The 19,533-nt window shown below is 34.0% G+C and overlaps 1 protein-coding gene across 1 annotated transcript in view; it reads right to left on the minus strand.

Annotated features, from left to right (window-relative positions):
- MTX2 (metaxin 2) overlaps positions 1–19,533 on the minus strand; it is a 67,412-nt gene that overhangs the window by 38,157 nt on the left and 9,722 nt on the right. The window contains exons 2-3 of the mRNA XM_036879449.2: positions 6,038–6,085; positions 5,013–5,059 (exon numbers count right to left, since the gene is read on the minus strand). Coding sequence (XP_036735344.1) covers positions 5,013–5,059; positions 6,038–6,085 — 95 coding nt within the window. The remainder of the gene's footprint in view (positions 1–5,012; positions 5,060–6,037; positions 6,086–19,533) is intronic.

Below are 19,533 nucleotides of genomic sequence, written 5' to 3' on the forward strand. Positions count from 1 at the left end.
TCAAGCTTTTATAATATTTAGATTAAGCCATACAAAAAAGAAAAAGGTTCCTTTTTAAATTGGTTTCACATATACTTAACAAAAATCCTTTCTAAATCTGACTAGAAAGTAACATTATATAAAGACATTCACAAAATATGTATATAAATCTTTGAAGTCAAATAGGCACTAATTCAGCAATAGACATCACCTTATATTTTCATTACTTTCACTTTTTTCAAAAGAATTTCTCATTTTTTACCTAATGTGAGCTTCACAATAACTCATAATATAGGTAAGACCGTTATTATCACATTTCAAAGGTTCAAAAGCTGAGACATGTTTATCTTTCATATCTTAATGTAATCTATAAATTATAAGGTATAATTTGCTAGGAAGTATGAGAAATTATTTTTTAATAAACGCCCACTTATTGTTGCATAAAAATTCAAAGATCTGTATCACTGGACTGGACTGATACGCAGCAAAGTGTTACGTGAGTGTGGATTCCAACTCAGACTCCTTGGATTTGTATTCCCACTCTGCCAAGTACTACTTATGTAAATTTGCTTAACCTCTCTGCCTCAACTTCCTGATCTGTCAAATGGGAATAATAATGCTACCTACTTCAGAGGGTTGCTGTGTGTGAGGATTATCTGATACCTAAAGTACATATAACAAGACCTGGCACAGGAATCAAGTGCTGTGTAAATTTTATCTATGGTTATTACTATCATTCTTATTATCTGCTGAATGGGGATTAAAATAGCACCTACCTCATACAGTTGTTGTAAGAATTAAGTGAATTAATAAGAATTAAGTGCTCGGTACAGTGATGAGCACATGGTAGGCATTCAACTAATGCTATTGTTGTATGTTTACCTCCACAACTTGTGGGCTGTACGATCTTGGACAGAGCTTTTCTGAGCTTCAGTTTCCACATTTTAAAATGAGGTTAATAATAGTACCCTAGAGTTATGGTAAAGATTGAACACCATATTTCACAAAGAAGCTCTCAGTAGAGTGCCTTATATAATAAAGACATCCAATAAATATTCAATTTTAAAACAAACCTTATTCAGTATTATTAAAATAATATTTTTGGAATTGAAGGATTCAATATTAATATTTTTAGGTGTACATAAAAGAATGGTTATAAATATTAGTAATGTTCACACAAATTCAAATACGCCCCCAAAATTCTTAATACCTATTATTTATTTTAATTACTTCCATATTAATTATTTTATTTAATTAATTTTAATTATTTTATTTAATTAATTAAATTATTATTTAATTATTTAATTAATTTAATTACATATTAGGCATTATAAGGTCTGCAGGCTTTCCTCCTGCTGAAACTGATTATGTGTGCTTTTGTCAACAAATCAGAAGAGAAGAAAATAATAACCAACATTCATAGCCATATTGTAAATAATAACCAACATTCATTGCATATTTGTAATATGGCAGATAAAGCACTTTATAAATGCTTTAAATATATTAACACATTCAAACCTCATGACACCCAACATAGTAGCTTCTATCATATTTCTATTTTACAGATGAGGAAACTTGAAACAAAGAGTAATGTTTAAGACATATATATATTTGCAAAAGAGACCAACTGCCCATATAATTTATGGAATCTGCTACAGAGGACAACATATACAGAATCAGAAAAGAAGAAAGAAAATCAAAGAAAACATTTTTTGCAGAAAAAGTGTGGAGTTCACATATTTGCTCATACGGTATTTCTAGACACGTGCTGTCCAATACAAGAGCCACCAAGCTATGCATGAATACTGAGCACCTGAAATGTGGCTAGCACAAACTGAGATGTGCTGTAAGTGTAGAACATACATCATATTTTGAACTTAGTATAAAAAAATGTAAAACATCCCATTAATAAATTTTGAACCGATTACACATTAAAATGGTAAGATTTGGATACACTGGGTTAAATAAAATATATTATTGAATTAATTTCACCTGTTTCATTGTACTTTTTTAGTGGAGCTACTGCAAAACTTTAAACTACATATGTGGCCAACCTTATATACATTATGTACCTATTGAACAGTGGTTTAGCTTTAGGGGGTGAAAAAGTAATAACAGAATTATCAAAGTTCTTTTCCCAATCAATACAAGCTTAGGTCCTTCCAAGTGGAAGTATTATGGGATAAAAGATTTCTCTCTCTTTCTCTTTTTGTGTGTTTGCGTAAAATACTGTGGTGAGTGTGTGTGTGTATACATCCTATATATACTATACTTAACATACAAGATTATTTTATGACCAGGCAAACACTTCAGGTATTACCAATACTTTGAGGAGGAGGGAAGAAAAGCAACTTTAAGAGGAAATAACAGCCACGGGGAAAAAAAATAATTTTCTTTTAAAGTGAAATCATAAAGGTCCCTTTAATCAAAAAAGATCTAACCACTTCATTTCAGAGGTATAATAAATGCCAAGTCCATGTGGTAAGTAAGATTTAAATTTCCTGATGGCTTAACTAGCCAACTATTAAAATATCTGATGCTTAATTATCTGGTATCTTCTGGAAAATATCCAGTTTATGGATACCTGTCACACTGTTTTGCTCAATTTTATACATTAACTGATTCTTTTAAATGGATACTGGTCTACCATATAGAGGAAAATTACTCCATAAAGTTTATATCAGATATCTGGAAGTCACATTTATAGTCATGGCTACTATCAGCTGTCAAGCCAAAGAATATTGAACAAAACCAAGAATTTTTAATATATGCTGGTTAATTTATCATCTAAGTGACATACATAGGATAACAAAAAAAATGAAATGGTGAAGCAAAATTCTGCATTTTAAGAAGTTCTTTTTTCTAGTTTCACTCTAATTACCATTATGATGTGAGATGTTATAGTGGGAAAAAAAACTAATTAACAGAAGCCATAAAAAACAGAGTTGCTAAATAAAGCACACACTAAGATTTCTTTTTTCTTCTCTTCTCCAGATTATTTAAACTGTTAACTTTTTTAACAGTAATACACTGATATGCTGGTGTGTGCTGAAAAACAGATAAACCATCTGTTCCAGAGTTTCTCTACATTGGCACTATTTATATTTGGGACAGTGTAATTCTTTGTTGTGGGGGACTGTCCTCTGCATTTAAAGATGTTTAACAGCATCCCTGGTGCTAGTAGCACCTTCCCCAACAGCTGTGACAACCAAAAATGTCTAAACACTGCCAAATGTCCTCTGTGAGGATGCAGTTTCCCTCAGTTAAGAGCCACTGGTCTATTCCTACATAAAATAACTTCCTATTATTTAGTGAAAATTACTTCAGTACTTCCTAAATAACTATTCTTTAGTTTTAGGGGCTCTTTATAAGAGATCCCCAGATAGCTTCTACAGGGATATCAGTAAACCTCCAGAACCATATGTAGAAGAGCCTGGGTATGCTTTTTTTGGTGTATGTGCATTGGAATGTTTTCTGGAGAAATGTTCTATAGTTTTCATCAGTATCCTGAAAGAGTTATTCAAAAAAATACAATTAAAAAAAGGGTTTAAGAAATCAGTGCTTCAACCAAAATATTCACTGTGCCCTGAAACTATTTTTTCAAAGACATAAAAATTGAAAATACTATTTTATACACAGCAAATAATTTACTTGTGTTATTAGTTATCAGGCAAAATTGTTTTTACCACACATATAAACCCTTCATTCAACAAACATTTACTGAGTACATTCTATACACAAGGCACTACATTAAATGTTACATTATTAATATCTGAAAGCTAACTGAAATTCTATTTACTTTACAAAAAAAAATTATCAAGTAGCAATATTGTCTTTATTTGTTGCATATAAACAACTGAGAATATGTTTCTCAAAAGTTAAAATGAGAGAAAATATACAAGTTACAATACTAGTGCCTAAAGGTGAAATAAAGGTAAACAAATAAAATAAACATAATTTATATTCTTGGTAAAAGACAAATCTTCTAAAAGAAAGAAATTAAAGATACTCATACTCAAATAAATTACTGTCCAAATACATTTCATCTTTCTCTTTTTTCCCTGCCTTAAACAAAGCAAAAATGTACTGCAGGACATGCTATGTATCAGACATAGTTATTAGGCCCAGAAGATATCAAACTGAATAAAAAATAATGAGATGAACAAGTGCCTAGCATCATGCCTAGAACACAGCAAAAGCTCACAATTCCTTTTCTTCCCTTTCTGTCTTCAAGAAGTTCACAATCTCACCTCCAGTAAAGGTCACATATCTTAGAATTCTCTTAAGTTATCTTTTAGGTGCTGCATAATAAAATCCTCTTAATTTAAACTATGTAAGCTAACTAAATAAGAGCAATTAAACATGCTAAATGTTTGAATAATAATTCTACAATCGACACAAACATTTCTTTTTTTAAATCAAACAATCCCCAAGTAACCTATTCTTCCTAGAGTGCAATTTAAAGTTTATAAACCACTAATTTTTTTGGATTACACAACTGTGATATACAATCTGAAGAGTTACTGCAGTCAATAAGTATTTTGGAAATAACAGATAACAAAGTAATCGATAAGAATATAAGGAATGGTTAGAGAAGAATTGTCTGCTTCAAGATTACCAAATGGATTAAGGCTAGAATGAGTACAATGAGAGAATGAAGCTTAAATATATGTGGTAAAAAAATCTATTCAAGTTAAGTTACAAAATAATGCTGTATCCATGAATGAACGTATCACCCCAAATAATCAATACTATCATATCTAGCCAAAAGTAAAACAACTACTAAGAAAGATAATGCACATAGCATATAAGTGATTTTTTTAAAAAGAATGATTAATATTTTTGTTTATTCGATACACTGACAAGTAACTGAATAATATTACATAATAAAATTACACTTCAGAGAAGAGATATTATATTGATAATGGTAAATCACAAAGAAAAATTCAAAACATACAGCCTCTGATTGTCTGAAGAGGAAAAAAATTATTGCAATTCAAAGCGAAAAAATATTACAATATTTACACATTTACCTGCACAGCAAGAGAAGCTGCATTGTCAGAAAGCAAAATTTGCTCCCCTGTGAAAATACAATGAGAGATCTGTGTCAAAAGTATGACTGCTAAACAAAATACAAATATTTTTATTCTAAAAAACTATTCCTTTATAAAAAACAAAAGGTATGTATAGCTTTCACTAATTTTGAAGTTCTATATCACCACTATTGTATAATCATAATTTTGATAAATTATCATAGTATGTAAATCCTGATAAAACATGACTATTTCCTCTAAAACTATTTGATTTATCACATCTTATTAACAATATGTAATTAAAATCACTCATTTAAAAAATTCATTTTTCAAGATTTTAAGAAACATCCCTCTTCTTTTCATTAAAATTAAGTGAACGAGTATCTGCTCAACTCTCTCTAGTTAAAAGTGAAAGCATTCAAAATCATATAAAACCAGCCTGCAGTTAATATTGTACAGTGTGTCTAGGTCTGTCACACAAAAGAAAGATGACAAGTTCGCTGCAATAAAAATTCCATGCTTAGAAGACTAAGTCGGCTGCCTATTAGTCTTCATTACTTTGCAGTCTTCTGACAACTGCAGCAGGCTGCTGAGCCCCAAATGGGGTCCATAATGTGATCTGATGATATATGAAGAGCTGCTAAAGGGAGCCTGAACCATCCTAGCCTATACATTTTAACAGTTCCTTTTTACTGAGAGCCCACTTTACCACAGGACTTCAAAAATCTGCTGTGTCAGCTACTGGTGCAGTAAATCTGCCAACTGCTCCTGCAACCACATCATTTTACACTGCCTACAGCAGCCAATATAATGAGTCAATAATAAACTAAAGACCTTATATGCCATGAGTAGTTGGTTTACACTGGCGGATACAAGTTAAGGTAAAATCTCCTAGACAAATTATACAAAAGAATCCCTTTTTATGTTTTATGTTCTCTTTGCAATGAATTATATTACTGAGAAGTTTCTTTGGTAATATATATATTTTGATAGAAAGCCACTTTTAATTATGAACAAGTACTTACCTTTCAGTTGCTGATATAATGTAGCATTTTCAGGCCAAGGTTCTGCAGCTGCAGAAACAAGGCAGTGATAATTAGGCAAGTAAAGCAAAAATATACCAGTAACCAAATGAATAAATAAGCACATACATTTGCCTAAAAAACTTCAAGTTTACCTTAAATATGGCAACTAATTACACTACCTTAGATTCTATGGTAACCTGTATAAGTAGGTTAGGTAATTTGTTTTAAATTCATGTTTGGGTCATTGTTTGGTGGTGCTTTATTTTTTCATGGGAAGGAGATGGAAGACATCTTGCCCAATCAAAAGTGAGATTTAAAAACTAAAATAGCCTATATGCTACTATTCCTTTAGCTTCCTTCAGACACAGACATATTCAAAATATTACTCATACATATAAAAAAAGATTGAATTTCTGTTCACTATCAAACAAATGTTGAAACAATATTTATAACATCTTACAATAAACTTTTAACAAAGTAAATTTTTAAACAGACAAAAACACTTTATGAAATAATCAAATATATCTGTATCAGGCTCTGCGTCTTTCCTTATAAACCAGACATATTTAAACATACAGACGAAACAAGTTGTATTCTAGGATATTCTAGCAGTTTATCTAGGCCCCACCCCCCCACTCCATAAAAACAAAGGGAAATAGCTCGAGAAGCAGTAAGTACCTACAGCGGGAATAAAGCTAGTAAAGCTAATTTTAGGCCTGAAGCCAGGCTTGACCTTGACACTCAACCTTTCATACCGAAAAGACTCTAGGAACAAAGCGAATAATTTAGCAACCTACCAGTGCTTGGGAAAAGCACTAGATTTAAATTTTGTCTAATCAACTGCACTTAAGAAGCAATGCCTCCACTGACAGAATATACAAAATATCATTTGTTAAATTGTTCTCTGTAAAAGCCATAAAACATCAGAATTACTAATTCTAACACAGTAACTCTATTTGCTTTTAGCAAGAAAGTAAATGAAATACATGAAACTCGATAATAACTGGTATTTTTCTTATTGTGTTTAAACCAATCCAGTCTCTGTGACATAAATTATTTTTTAATATATAATTCTAGCTTATTTTTTTAAATGAAATTTATATCTGTGAAGCATTTTTTTCTTAAGCCTGCTCATTTAAGATGCACTAAAACAGTTGCAGCAGGGGAGGGGATACCCTTAATTTGCATTTACTTATACTTTAAAATGAAAGAAGAACATAACATTATTATAAATTCTGATATTTCTGGTTTAGTTTGGTTTGAGCTACATAAAATTAAACTCATACATAGGGATAATCCCTTGAAAATATCAAGCAAATAATGGAACATCCACAATTTTATATGCCATTACCCACAATATTACATATATGTAAAGGCAAGTGAATTGCATCTTAACTACGAAAGAGGGAGTGAAACAAAATACTTATTATAAGTTACTGTAAACTTTTTAACAAAGTAAAATTTCAATGAGAACCCAATTAACCTGTGTAACAGTTTTTAAAACAAAAGTCAAGGGATCAAAAACAAGCTGGCATCAGCAAATTACTCAAAAATAACCTTTTAGAATAAATTGTATGGTCAGCACATGTACACCATTTACATCTACATGAGAAAAAATACAATGAGGTTCATTCGTAATGAAGAATTACGATCCTATATCATCAAAGATCCTATATCATCAAAGATTCAATTACATGCATTATATTAATCTTATTAAAACAATAGAGCATAGGACTAAAAATTTTAAAGATAATTGAAACTAAGTTCCTTGAGGGCACAGATCTGTTATATGCATCTGTGTATGCCACACCGCACCATGTTTTGCATACAGTTGATGCTCACTATTTTGTGTAGAAATAAAGAGATATTGATTAAACCTACTGCCCTATTCCCTAAACATTCTGGCTAATCAAAGTTTTGCTGAACTTAGTATTTATTATCAACTATGTTAAAGTAATGGGGTGTTCTAATTAAACCTGGCAATTTTAACTTTTGGTTAGCTATTTTATATACATACTAGACATGGACTACAAATTTTCAAAAACAACAGAAGAACATAACATTGAGCATTAAATACATGAATATAGTTTTAAATGTGTTCTTTGATAAATCAGAAGCTAATTCACAGCGCTGCAAATACTGCAGAGTTCTCATATGAACAGCAGTTCATGTGTTCAGTAATTCCAGTAAAGAGTTCATTTATCATGACCACGACAGAGTCTCCAGATCTAACACAACAGACATATGTTAAAACAAAAGAAATCTTGCAGCATATTACCTGACTGCAAGTACGAATAAAGAAGTTGCCTACAAAAACTAAAAGCTCTGTTATTAACCTAAAACTGGAAAAGGGGTGACAGGAGTATATTTTCCCTCATCCAAAATACAAACTACATTCCAACTCAGAAATTATTTAAATTAAGCTCTCAAAAGACAAGTAAATGACTCTATAGCATCTTACTATGCTGATGGACAGTGACTGCAATGGAGTGGGGGTGGAGACTTGATAATATGGGTGAATGTTGAAACCACAATGTTGCTCATGTGCAACCTTCATAAGGTTGTATATCAATGATACCTTAATTTTAAAAAAAAAGAAATTAAGCTCTCAAAAGTAACTGCTAAAACATCTGATTTTTTATCTTTACAAATAGAACCTGTCACTTAAAAAGTAAAGGGAAGTAGGCTGATATAAACCTACATAACCTAAATAACCAGGTTATTTAGAAGCTTAGAATGCCTGTGTATCCACGGACCAGGAGGCAAGGAATGGTGGAGTATGCAGGGAATGAGCAGTGGCCCATCTCATCCATGAGCAGCTCAGAGTACACAAACATCATTGATTTAAGCACATCACTTACCTGAACCAGCTCAAGTACATTCTAAACATGACATAGGGAAGAAATGAGTAGCATATTATTCAGTAGAGTGCCAAAACTGAAAAGTCCTGAGTTGTGTGACATGGCAATGGATCTACAAATCAACCATGTAGGCATCTTTCTAGCAAATAAGCTCAATAACTGCCTCCTAAGTAAGCAAGCCCATGAATCATGAACATTATTATCCACACATAACAAAACACAATGCCTGCTTTTTGGTTTGGGTAATAACAACCAAAGCCTTTTTAATGGAGAATGCCTATTATGTGCAAGACGAAGTCCAAAAATACAACTTGTTCCTCACTCCCCCTTCCCAAGATCAGGCAGTCAATAAGCCATTTGCTCCTGACTATGCATAAAAGAAAAGGAGATTAAGAATTTAAAATCATAGTGCTGACAACAGACCTTAAAAACCTGTATCACTTAAAACAAATCCTTTTAAAATACTAATAAGACATTTTCATCCCTTCCAAGTTTTACTTCAGTTGACCTAAAATGTTTTAGACTGCGGTCTAATTCAATTATCAGTCTAGTCATGAGAAATTTCGTGACTCATTCACCTACCTTATTTTCAATGTGTACCACTCCCTGATGTGAAGTTTCTTTTTAAACCTGCCTTAGGGAAGGGCCAGCCTTAGAATAAATATAGAAGGTGAGACTAAAAGTTTCTGAAAAAGAGGCTGACAGGATATAGGTATTGAGAGAGAAGTTATCCAATGCTGTCAAGGTGCAAGGTAACGGTAGTATTAGCACGCACATCAAAAGTAAACTCTCTGCTTTAACACACAACAATTTGTGTGGCTCTTGGAATAAAGATCAGAACCCTCAACTTGGCCTTAACACGTCACCTTCTCTGCCTCTCTGGCCTCATCATACCCCAACTTCACCTATTCTCTACTCCAGCCACACTGGCCTCTACCCAGTTTCCAAATGCACCACATTCCTTCTTGCCCCAGAGATTCATCTGTGCTGTTTCCTCTGCCCTAGAGCAGTCTCCCCCTCCTACCTCATCCTCACATTTCAGCACAAGTAGCACTTCCTTAGCCTGGGCCAGCTTCATGTCCCTGCAGCCTGTGTAGTTGGACAGGGACCACACTTAGAAAGGCTCCACACTTGGTTTAATGTTTTGCATTCACAGTCTTGGAATTCTTTTGAAGGGACCTCACATTTCATTTTGCACTGGGCCCTACAAATTATGAGGCCAGTCCTGTCCTCAGGAAAGCCTTCATTGACCTTCCTGAATAGTTCAAACACTCTGTTTACGAGCCTGAATAACATGTGCGTTCCTTTGTACCATTTATCACAGCCAACATTTTAAAATCAATTTGAGATATGAGGACTATTTGATTGTTTATCTCCCCCACTAGAACGTAAGTACCATAAATCCAGTGTTCAGGTCTGATTTTTTGCTAACCTCTTCATCCTTAGAACCTAGCACCCAACCAGAATCTGTAAATGTTAGCTAAATAAATGTCTGTATTATTACCACTATCATTATTGTTATTAGTCTCTGTACCATATAGGCTAAAAATGCAGCAGAAAAGATGAGAAACACAGAAAAAGGGGGAAACTTTACCCAGAGAACTTCAAAACTTCAACCAATCATACAATGGTAAAAGTATTAACAGCTGCCTAAGATAGTTGGCAGAGTCTAATTCTATAAAACTTACCTATGCACTGACCCTAAACCTGGCCAGATGTTTCTATATTTTATATCAAATATATAGTTTTCATCAGATATTACTGCCGTTAACACTCCTAAGACTAACAAAAGGCCCTCAATCACCTGACAGGTCACCTTACTCTCTCCTTTCCACATTCTATTAGTCTAACCCAGGGATCACCACACTTTAAAATCTCATATCCCTATCAATAAAAAATTTGAGCATATAGGCCCAAACAGATTTAGAAATCATATCGTTGGCATTCCTGAGCTAATAAATCATACACATAATAAAACATACACTAAAAGAGAAAGAGTTAAAAAAAAACTCAAATCCAAGTTCCACTATTTTCTTCCTGTACTTCAAAGTAGTGTCTTGTATAACATAGGGTATATACATAAAACCCCAGTTTGGAAAACACTGGTCTAATTAAATAACATTCGAAGTTTTAAAAGGGAACCCAGCCACTCATATACACTTAAACAAAGAAGACTACTCCTCTATTCTAGTGAAGTCATTTTTCTTTTCACCAGAGAAAGCTTGAAAAGAACACACAGGAATTAATAGTAAGTGGGGTGGGGGGTACCTGCCTACCTACCTACCTCATGTCTTTGCTCAACTTGTTCCCCTTTGTCCAGAATACACTCCTTCAGCACCATATACTCAAATCCAATACCTTTTAAGACCAAGTTTAAATGCCACCTCCATAAAGAAGGCTTTTGTAACTAAACAAATCTAACTTCTCCTTATCTATTCTGTCCATGGTAGTTTGTACTTGTCTTATATATTACTTTCTACTCTATCTATTATTATGTCAGTATCTTATCTCCCTTTCTATGCAGCAAGTTCCTAAACTGTGAAAAATTCTTATGGTCCCAAGATTATTTATTAAAGACTTGGCTTCTCAACTGCTCCAAATTGAATGTGGCATTCATAATAATATATGCCAAAATATGAAATTCAAAGTAAGAAAAATCTAAATTTTTTGCCTAAGTATCATTTAAAGCTATCATCTTTATTACAAGAGTTTCAAAGTAAAACTACCCACCTTTCAGAAATTGATTATTTCACAAAAAGAAACTACTATATCATTTTCATACCAAAGCAGTAACTTATTCTAAGATACTCTTAGTGACCTACATTAATTCATTCTTTAAAAGTAGGATGACTTCTTATTCCCTAGCAAAAAATCCATGGAAGTTTTTTGTAATTTTTGTATAGAAGAAATACATTCCTAATTTATAGATATAAAGAACATTTAAAAATAAGTATCAGAGCACCTCATAAAAAAGTTTCTAATAAACATCATTAAAAGTCTTTTACCCACTTAGTCCTTTACCTATTTCCTAATTTTGCCCAGCAAAATTGCTGAGTGTCTTATATTTAGTGTCTCTATGACCAGAAGCAAAGGCGATGCCTCTTAAATTTTCAATCTTTAATGGAAGGGAGAGTTTTTTAATTCAAATGAGCATTTTTAAATTTTTGAAGAAAAATTTCTCCACTCCTGTAAATATGTGAAAGAGAACAAAGTTTTAAAGAAAAGAGAGACAGAGGATGCATACTCTTGGACTTCTTAAAGCCATAAGATAAATAAATGCATACGTAAGTAAATTAGTGTTCGAAATGCATTTATGGTAGAGCAAGGCCACAGCCCCCCAAAATAAGTATTTGTTTCTCATTTAATTACGTTTGAGGAACCTATTTTTAAGCATTACCAACCAATACAACAAAAAGAAATCAATATTCTTTACTACTGATCTGTTACAATTTTTAGAGAAATGACTACTAGCCAATAAATTCACATACGTGTATCCCTAGGACCTTTAAAGACTCTACATTTTATATGCAGTATTCTTTCAAGTATTAGTTTAGAAGGCAGATTATCTATCTATTTCATTCAATTCAGGTGTTTCACAGTATGAAAGTGCTATGACCTAATAAATAAGTCTAATTCCAAAGTCTAGCTCTTCATAATCTAATCTAAGAGGACAAGAAAAGAGGTGCCCTCTGCTGTTTTTTTAAGTTCTGCATTCTGAATGTACAACATGAGTCCTCTGGCATCTGAATGTAGGTGAAGACATAATTTGTAGAATAATAGGCACTAATATTACACGCTACTTCAGTACTGTCATATTTCCAATCCATCAAATTGATTAATGCTATAATAACTCCATACAAACCTATCATTTGTGCACTAATGAAGTCAAACCCAGTTTATCCTTAGGCAAGTAGATTTCAAAAGCTCATAGATGTCATCTCTTCACTTCCAAAGACTATGCAGTGTTACACAAAAGGAGTAAGAAACATGTACCTATCTCCAAATTTGGATGGCTTTCTGCCAAAGGTGTAAATGCAAATACTACTACTATAGCAAAATGCTCAAAGAGCATTTGGCAGCTTTTAAACACGGACAAGTAACTGCAAGACACACAGAGAAAAGAAGGAAATAAATTTACTACTTTGACATAAATACTATCCTGATGATCTCATGATGTTAATACAGACACTAAGTTCAAAACCTATCAAGTTTTAGGCAGTTCACTTAAAATATATTTTTAAGATGTTCAGACTTAAAGTATGACGACATGGGACTTTATAAAAACTAGAATTTTAAGAACTATGTATTAGATTTAACAGCAATTCAACCTGCAAAGTATAATACAATTCAATCCCAGAAAAATATTGATCATGAAATGATTAAACAGTGATACCCCAGAGTTACTGTTTCATAAGTAATGTTTAATGACATTATATAGGATGTGTAACCAGGAAGTGAGTCTTCCCACAAAATGAGTTTAAAACCATTCTCCCATCACCTCAATAGTCAGAGATCAATGTTCATGTCAGAAAGCGGCTCATATTAGAGAATGGAGAAGTACAGTACTATGCTGCCATTTCCATAAACCTAAAAAACTGGCATGTAACATTTTGTAACTTAGCTATAAGGCAACTATCTTATAGCTAGGGCTTAAAGCAAGAGCTGCTATAACAAAATACCACAGACTGGTGGCTTATAAACAACAGAAATGCATTTCTCACTGTTCTGGAGGCTTTTCTCACTGTTCTGGAGGCTGGAGTCCAAGATCAAGATGCCAGCACAGTCAAGTTCTGTTAAAGGCCCTTTCTGGTTGACTGACTGCTGACTTCTTAGTGTGCCCTCACATGCTGGAAGGGGCTAGGGAGCACTCTGGGATCTCTTTTATAAAGGCACTAATCCCAGTCATGAGGGCAGAGCCCACCTCCCAACAGTCCCCCCTTCTAATACCATCACCTTGGGGGTTAGGATTTAGATACATAAATTTGGGGGGGACACAAACATTCGGATCACAGCAGCTACTTAAAGAATACACTGCAAGCAAGTACAGATACAAAGATTAAAGACTGCCTTAGACTAAAATAAGGGCACCAAAGCAAGAAGCAGATATCTAGGACAAACTAGAGAAATATAAGACAAAACAAAGGATTCCCAGACTTTGGAAGAAAATTCATAGCAGTACTATTCCATTGGCTACAAATTATCAACAGTTCTTACAGAGAACACACTTGTTGACTGACATCAGAATCCACTGTATATTCTTTATTATGTGTTACATATAAATATCTATAGTAAATGTATGTAGCTCTCACTTTTGAAAATAAATGTAACCACATTCTATGAATCTGTTTTATCATTCACCCAGTAAATATTCACAGAATATATCCTCCCCAACAGAATACAATCTGTCAGGCACCATTCTAAGCACTAAAGATAAAATTATAAAGAAAATCAAGTGACTGTCTTTAAGGCACTTAGATGTTGATGATACCATGTGACCTACCTCCATATTTGTTACTTTCTAATGTTTCAAGTTAAAAACTCTGGCAAGTACTGGAGTGTATCTGACTATGACAACAAAGATTTTCTGATATAGCCATAACAAGGCTTAATTCTGTTTGGTTACATGTTTTATAGAACTAAGAAAAAATTTCATTCAAGAGTACATAATCTCCAGAATGCCAAATGAATGCCAATTTACTGAGCCTATGGCAAGTAAGTCATTATCATATCTCACAAATCCCTCATCAATACCTCCAACCACCTATTCATTTGTAACAAAATGGTAAACAAAAGATTAACACAATCCAAAGCGAGGGCACATGAATGAACTAGTCAGTAGGATTAATATCCCGGCAAATGGGTTCTAACACCCACCACTCAGGAAGCAGAGACTAGAAAGCAGAACAGATTGAAAACACAGACAAACTAACAGAGGGCAGAACTTCCCCTCAAAACTGAAGTCGGGGCCCAAATGGCACTAGAGAATAGTAAGAATCTATCTCCTTCTGGTCAAACACTACCCAGATGGCTTATCTAAGGTAGATGATGACTTGGGGGTGTTTGGGGAGAGTGGCAGCAAAAGCAGGTAACATTCCCCACGATTACATCCAGATATATAAAGAACTCGTACAACTCAGTAACAGAAATGACAAATGACCCAATTTTTTTTAAATGGGCATAGAATTTGAATAGACATTCCTTTGGAGATAGATGAATGGCCAAGAAACACATGAAGAGAACTCAGTATCATTAGTCATTTGGGAATTACAAATCAAAACCACAATGAGATACCACTTCACACCCACTAGAATGGCTACAATCAGTAAGACAGACAATAGATTTAGAGGATGTGGAGAATTTGGAACTTTCACACACTGCTGGTGGGAATTTTAAAAGTTTGGTAGTTTCTCAAAATGTTAAACAAACTTAACATATGACTATGCAATTCCACTCATAGTTATTGCCCCAGGAAAAATTAAAAAAACAAAAATCCACATAAAAGATTTGTACACCAATGTTCACAGCAGCACTATTCACAGTAGTCAGAAAGTGACCATCAGCCGGTGACTGGATAAACAAAATGTGGTGATATCCATAGAATACTATTTGGTAATAAAAAGGAACCAAGTGTTGACACATGCTACAACATGGATGAACTACAAAAGCATTATGCCCAGTGAAAAAAGCCAGTTGCTAAAGAAAACATACTTTGTTAAGAAAACTTAACAAAGGTTAAGAAAAGGCAAATTTACAGAAACAAGAAGTAGATTAGTGGTTGACTGGGACTGGGAAAGGGACTGGGAAGTGACCATAAATTTCTGGGGTGATGGAAATGTTCTACAATGAGAATAAGGTAATAATCACAACTTTGTAAATATACTAAAAAAATCACTGAACTGTATACTTTAAAAGGGTATGTAAATTATACCTCAGTAAAGCTGAGGTTAGTAGAAAATTTTAAAAGATTCCTATTGCATTTTTGTGCACTTAAGGTCCTGACATATTAACTATCTCATACTGAGATATGTTATGAGTTATAAGGTAGACACTATTATTATTATCTCTACAATAAGAAAACTGAGATACAAGCATAAGTAATTTGCCCAAAGTCACAGTGCTAGTAAGTGATAAAAGCAGGTTTGAACCCAGGTAGTGTTTCTCTGAAGTCAGTGAGCACACAACTGTGTGCTAACCTCTTACAGAGCCCACAAATAAACATTCTTGGGTAGTAATTGTTAGTAATAAAGCAGTTATAATCATCCTACAGCTGTGGTTCTCAACCCTTAATGTGTAAGCATTACATGAGATACTTCATAAAATTGTGTATTTCCACCAGACCCTAAACTCAAAGATTCTGATACTGTGGAGATGAGGACCTGGATCCAAAACTGCCACAAGCACTCCCAGTAGATCTGAGGCAGACCATCTCTGAACAACGCAAAGAAAGGCTATCCCCAGGAGGTAGAATGAACCCGAAATAAGATATAAGTTATTTTCACCTCTTTCATTCATTTGCCTCAGAGAATATGGAAATGAGGATCTGTGCAGATTAACTTTACTCAAAAAGATTTTGACCCATCTCAGTCTATTTCAGTATTTGTGGAATATGGCTTAAAGCCGTGTTTGAAACATGCCTTTGTAACATATTGTAATTTTATAGTGCTCCTGAATAAGTCTTTAAGATTAGCTAATTGAGGCCTCACTTATTTTAGAACCAAAGTGGTTAAATGATAGTTTTTCCATTAGATTTAATCAAAAAGGAAAGTAAAATTAAGTTACTCTTTATGAGACTTGAACATGAACCATCTAAACCTATATATGTGAAACAAGAGATCAATTTCAAAATGATATTCAAGGATCAGTTTCATAAAACTGACAAACATCTGGAGGTTAACAAGGGTCAAGAAAACAAATTCACAGCACCAACAAGCCGATAACTTAGCCTAAAATATAAAAGGCATTTAACTGAACAGAGGTTATTAAACTTCCAAAATGTACCAGGGACTATAATAAAAAGACAAAGCTGAATATAAAACTGTCATGGCTCTCGAAGAATACTGTTGATTGTCTGAGGGAATAGGGGGAGGGGGAAGAAGAGATGACAGAGATACAAATAACCACTTAAAATACAGTAAGTGAAAATAGGTGATGCAGGGAAAAAACATAGGTCTTGAAGTCAGACATACCTGGGTTCTCCACTCAACACTACAACTTATTGAGTGACCCTGGCCAATTTGCGTAATCTCTTCTTGCCTCAATTACCTAACATGTAAAACAGGAAAATATTACCTACCTCATAAGGATGTTGGGAGAATAAAATTAGATAAATTATGAAAGTGTCATATGCAGTCTCTAGCTCAAAGAATGTACTCAAACAATAATTATTATTAATATAAGCACCAAACCAGAAGTACATATAAAGCACTAGAGGAATCCTCTTGAAATAACTACATCTGCCGGAGGAAGACAGAAAAGAATTCACAAGAGATGAAATCTGAACTAGGTCCAAAAAATAACCACAAGTATGCCAGACAGAACTTGAGGGACAGACAGAATTGAGATGCTCACTCAAAATCTAACACCCTTAATTTGGTTTGAGAGAAGGGAGGTAAAATGCTGAGTAATGTTTTCCTAAATTAGCATTTCTATTATAGGACATAGCCCCTTTTTAGGTATTCAACCTAACAAATAAATGTATTCCTTAGAAAATCAAGCAGGTATTTTGCTATCTAAAACCTGAAAGATATCTGACAGCAAAAAACCACTAGAACTCTGGAAATAAAACCATCAAACCAAATTAAGGAATGACAACATCTCAACTATGTGTACTAAATTCAACAGTGTAACTCATGAACTTTTTCTCCAAATCGTTCAGTGGTTTCTAACCAGAGGTGCACAGCCCAATCAGTTTAAAAAAAATACACTTGCCTGAGCGCTACCCTCAACGTTCACGTATTTGGCATTTGGTGGTCAGAAAGACAATGTGTGTGTGAATATGTGCATGTGGGTTTGGAAGTGCAATGCAAGGTAAACCTGACTAGTGTTAGCGAGCTCCAGAGATAACTGAAGCAATGTGCAATATTACCCTACCACCCCTAGACACTGTTCCCCCCACCCCACCTCCCAATCATCCCAATCCCATTTCAGAACCTCTATTAGGTCACAAATGGGACTAGTAAATTCCCAGCTCTAATTCAGACTCAGCTGAGCCCTCTGCACCAGTATACTAGCACCTGCTTACTGTGGCAGATATTTCTTAAGGATGGCCACAATAGTATCTCATGTCCCACAAGCTCTTCTAGAACCTCACCAACTTCCCAACCCCACCAAGAGGTGAAGTCCAATTCTCCTCCCCTTGAATCTAAGCAGACTTGTAACTCTCTTATGATGAATAGAACATGGGAGAAGGCAAGGTCATAGAAGGTAATGCAGCTTCTCCCTATTAGCCTGGAAACATGCCCTTGGAGAACTGAGTCACTGAGGCCACCAGGCTCTGAGGAAGCCCAAGCCATATGGAGAGGCCATGGTAGAAACAGTCCAGAAGACAACACCAGCTGAGCTGCTAGTCAGCATCAATTGTCAGATACATCAATGAAGATGCCCTCAACTGCTGGATTGATCATCCCCAGCATTTGAGATTTCCAGATGACAATCCAGACATTGTGACCATCTCTACGATGGCCTGTCAGAATTACTGACCACAGATCCATGATCCCTGGATCATGTTTGACACCCTTAAGCTGTGGTGTGATTTGTATACTACAAAAATAACTGAATAATTACATTTGATAGTTACTACTAGACACAGATTATCACTAAAGACAGAATTAAATGTTGATTAATCTGAATTCCTTCTGTTCATCTAAATCAGTTACCAGACTCCTGACCATGTTACATTTTAAATTCCACTTTACTGCTTCAGCTTCAGGCATAGATTTGACATTTCCATCTTCCCTCCAGTCAGTTCCATTTCATGAGCCCATTACCTTGAAACTTTTCCTTATTGAAATTATCTCTCCAATTTCAGACCACAACACTGCTCTCTGGCCTCTAGTCCCCAGAATTTGGAACCGAGTGACCACAGTGGCCTGCCACCATCATAAACTGGTCTGACTGCAGTTGCTACATTATTCCAGAAATTAGAAAAAAGGGAATCTAAGAAAAAAAATGACTGAATTATGCCAGCTAAACTCAAATCTTACCATGAACTTTTTATAAAAAGTTCATCAGTAATTTTCCTATAATACAAAGATTAATGAAACATACTTCATATTTGTCTTTAAACTGCGCTCCATAATTCTAAAACAGTATCTCTCTTTCTAGATATTTACTTTAATATTAAAATTATTTTACCTTCTCCAAACAGCAACAAAATGACAGAATGGGAAAATAAGCACAAGTATACGACAAGAAGAAATCTGTTTAAGAAAATACATAAAGAATAATTCACAATCTCAACTAAAGAATATCAATTAACACTTAAATAATTAACATTACACAACTAGTCCTTGTCCATTAGCCAAACCAGAATATTAAACTGATGACTACCAAAAATAACAATGTCTAATGAAAAGACAGTAATTTTTATTTTTATATTATTTCTATTGACACATAATCTTTTTTATTTTATAAAAT

The sequence above is a fragment of the Manis pentadactyla genome, chromosome 6, assembly GCF_030020395.1.
Source record: "Manis pentadactyla isolate mManPen7 chromosome 6, mManPen7.hap1, whole genome shotgun sequence".
NCBI classification, from domain to species: Eukaryota; Metazoa; Chordata; class Mammalia; order Pholidota; family Manidae; genus Manis; species Manis pentadactyla.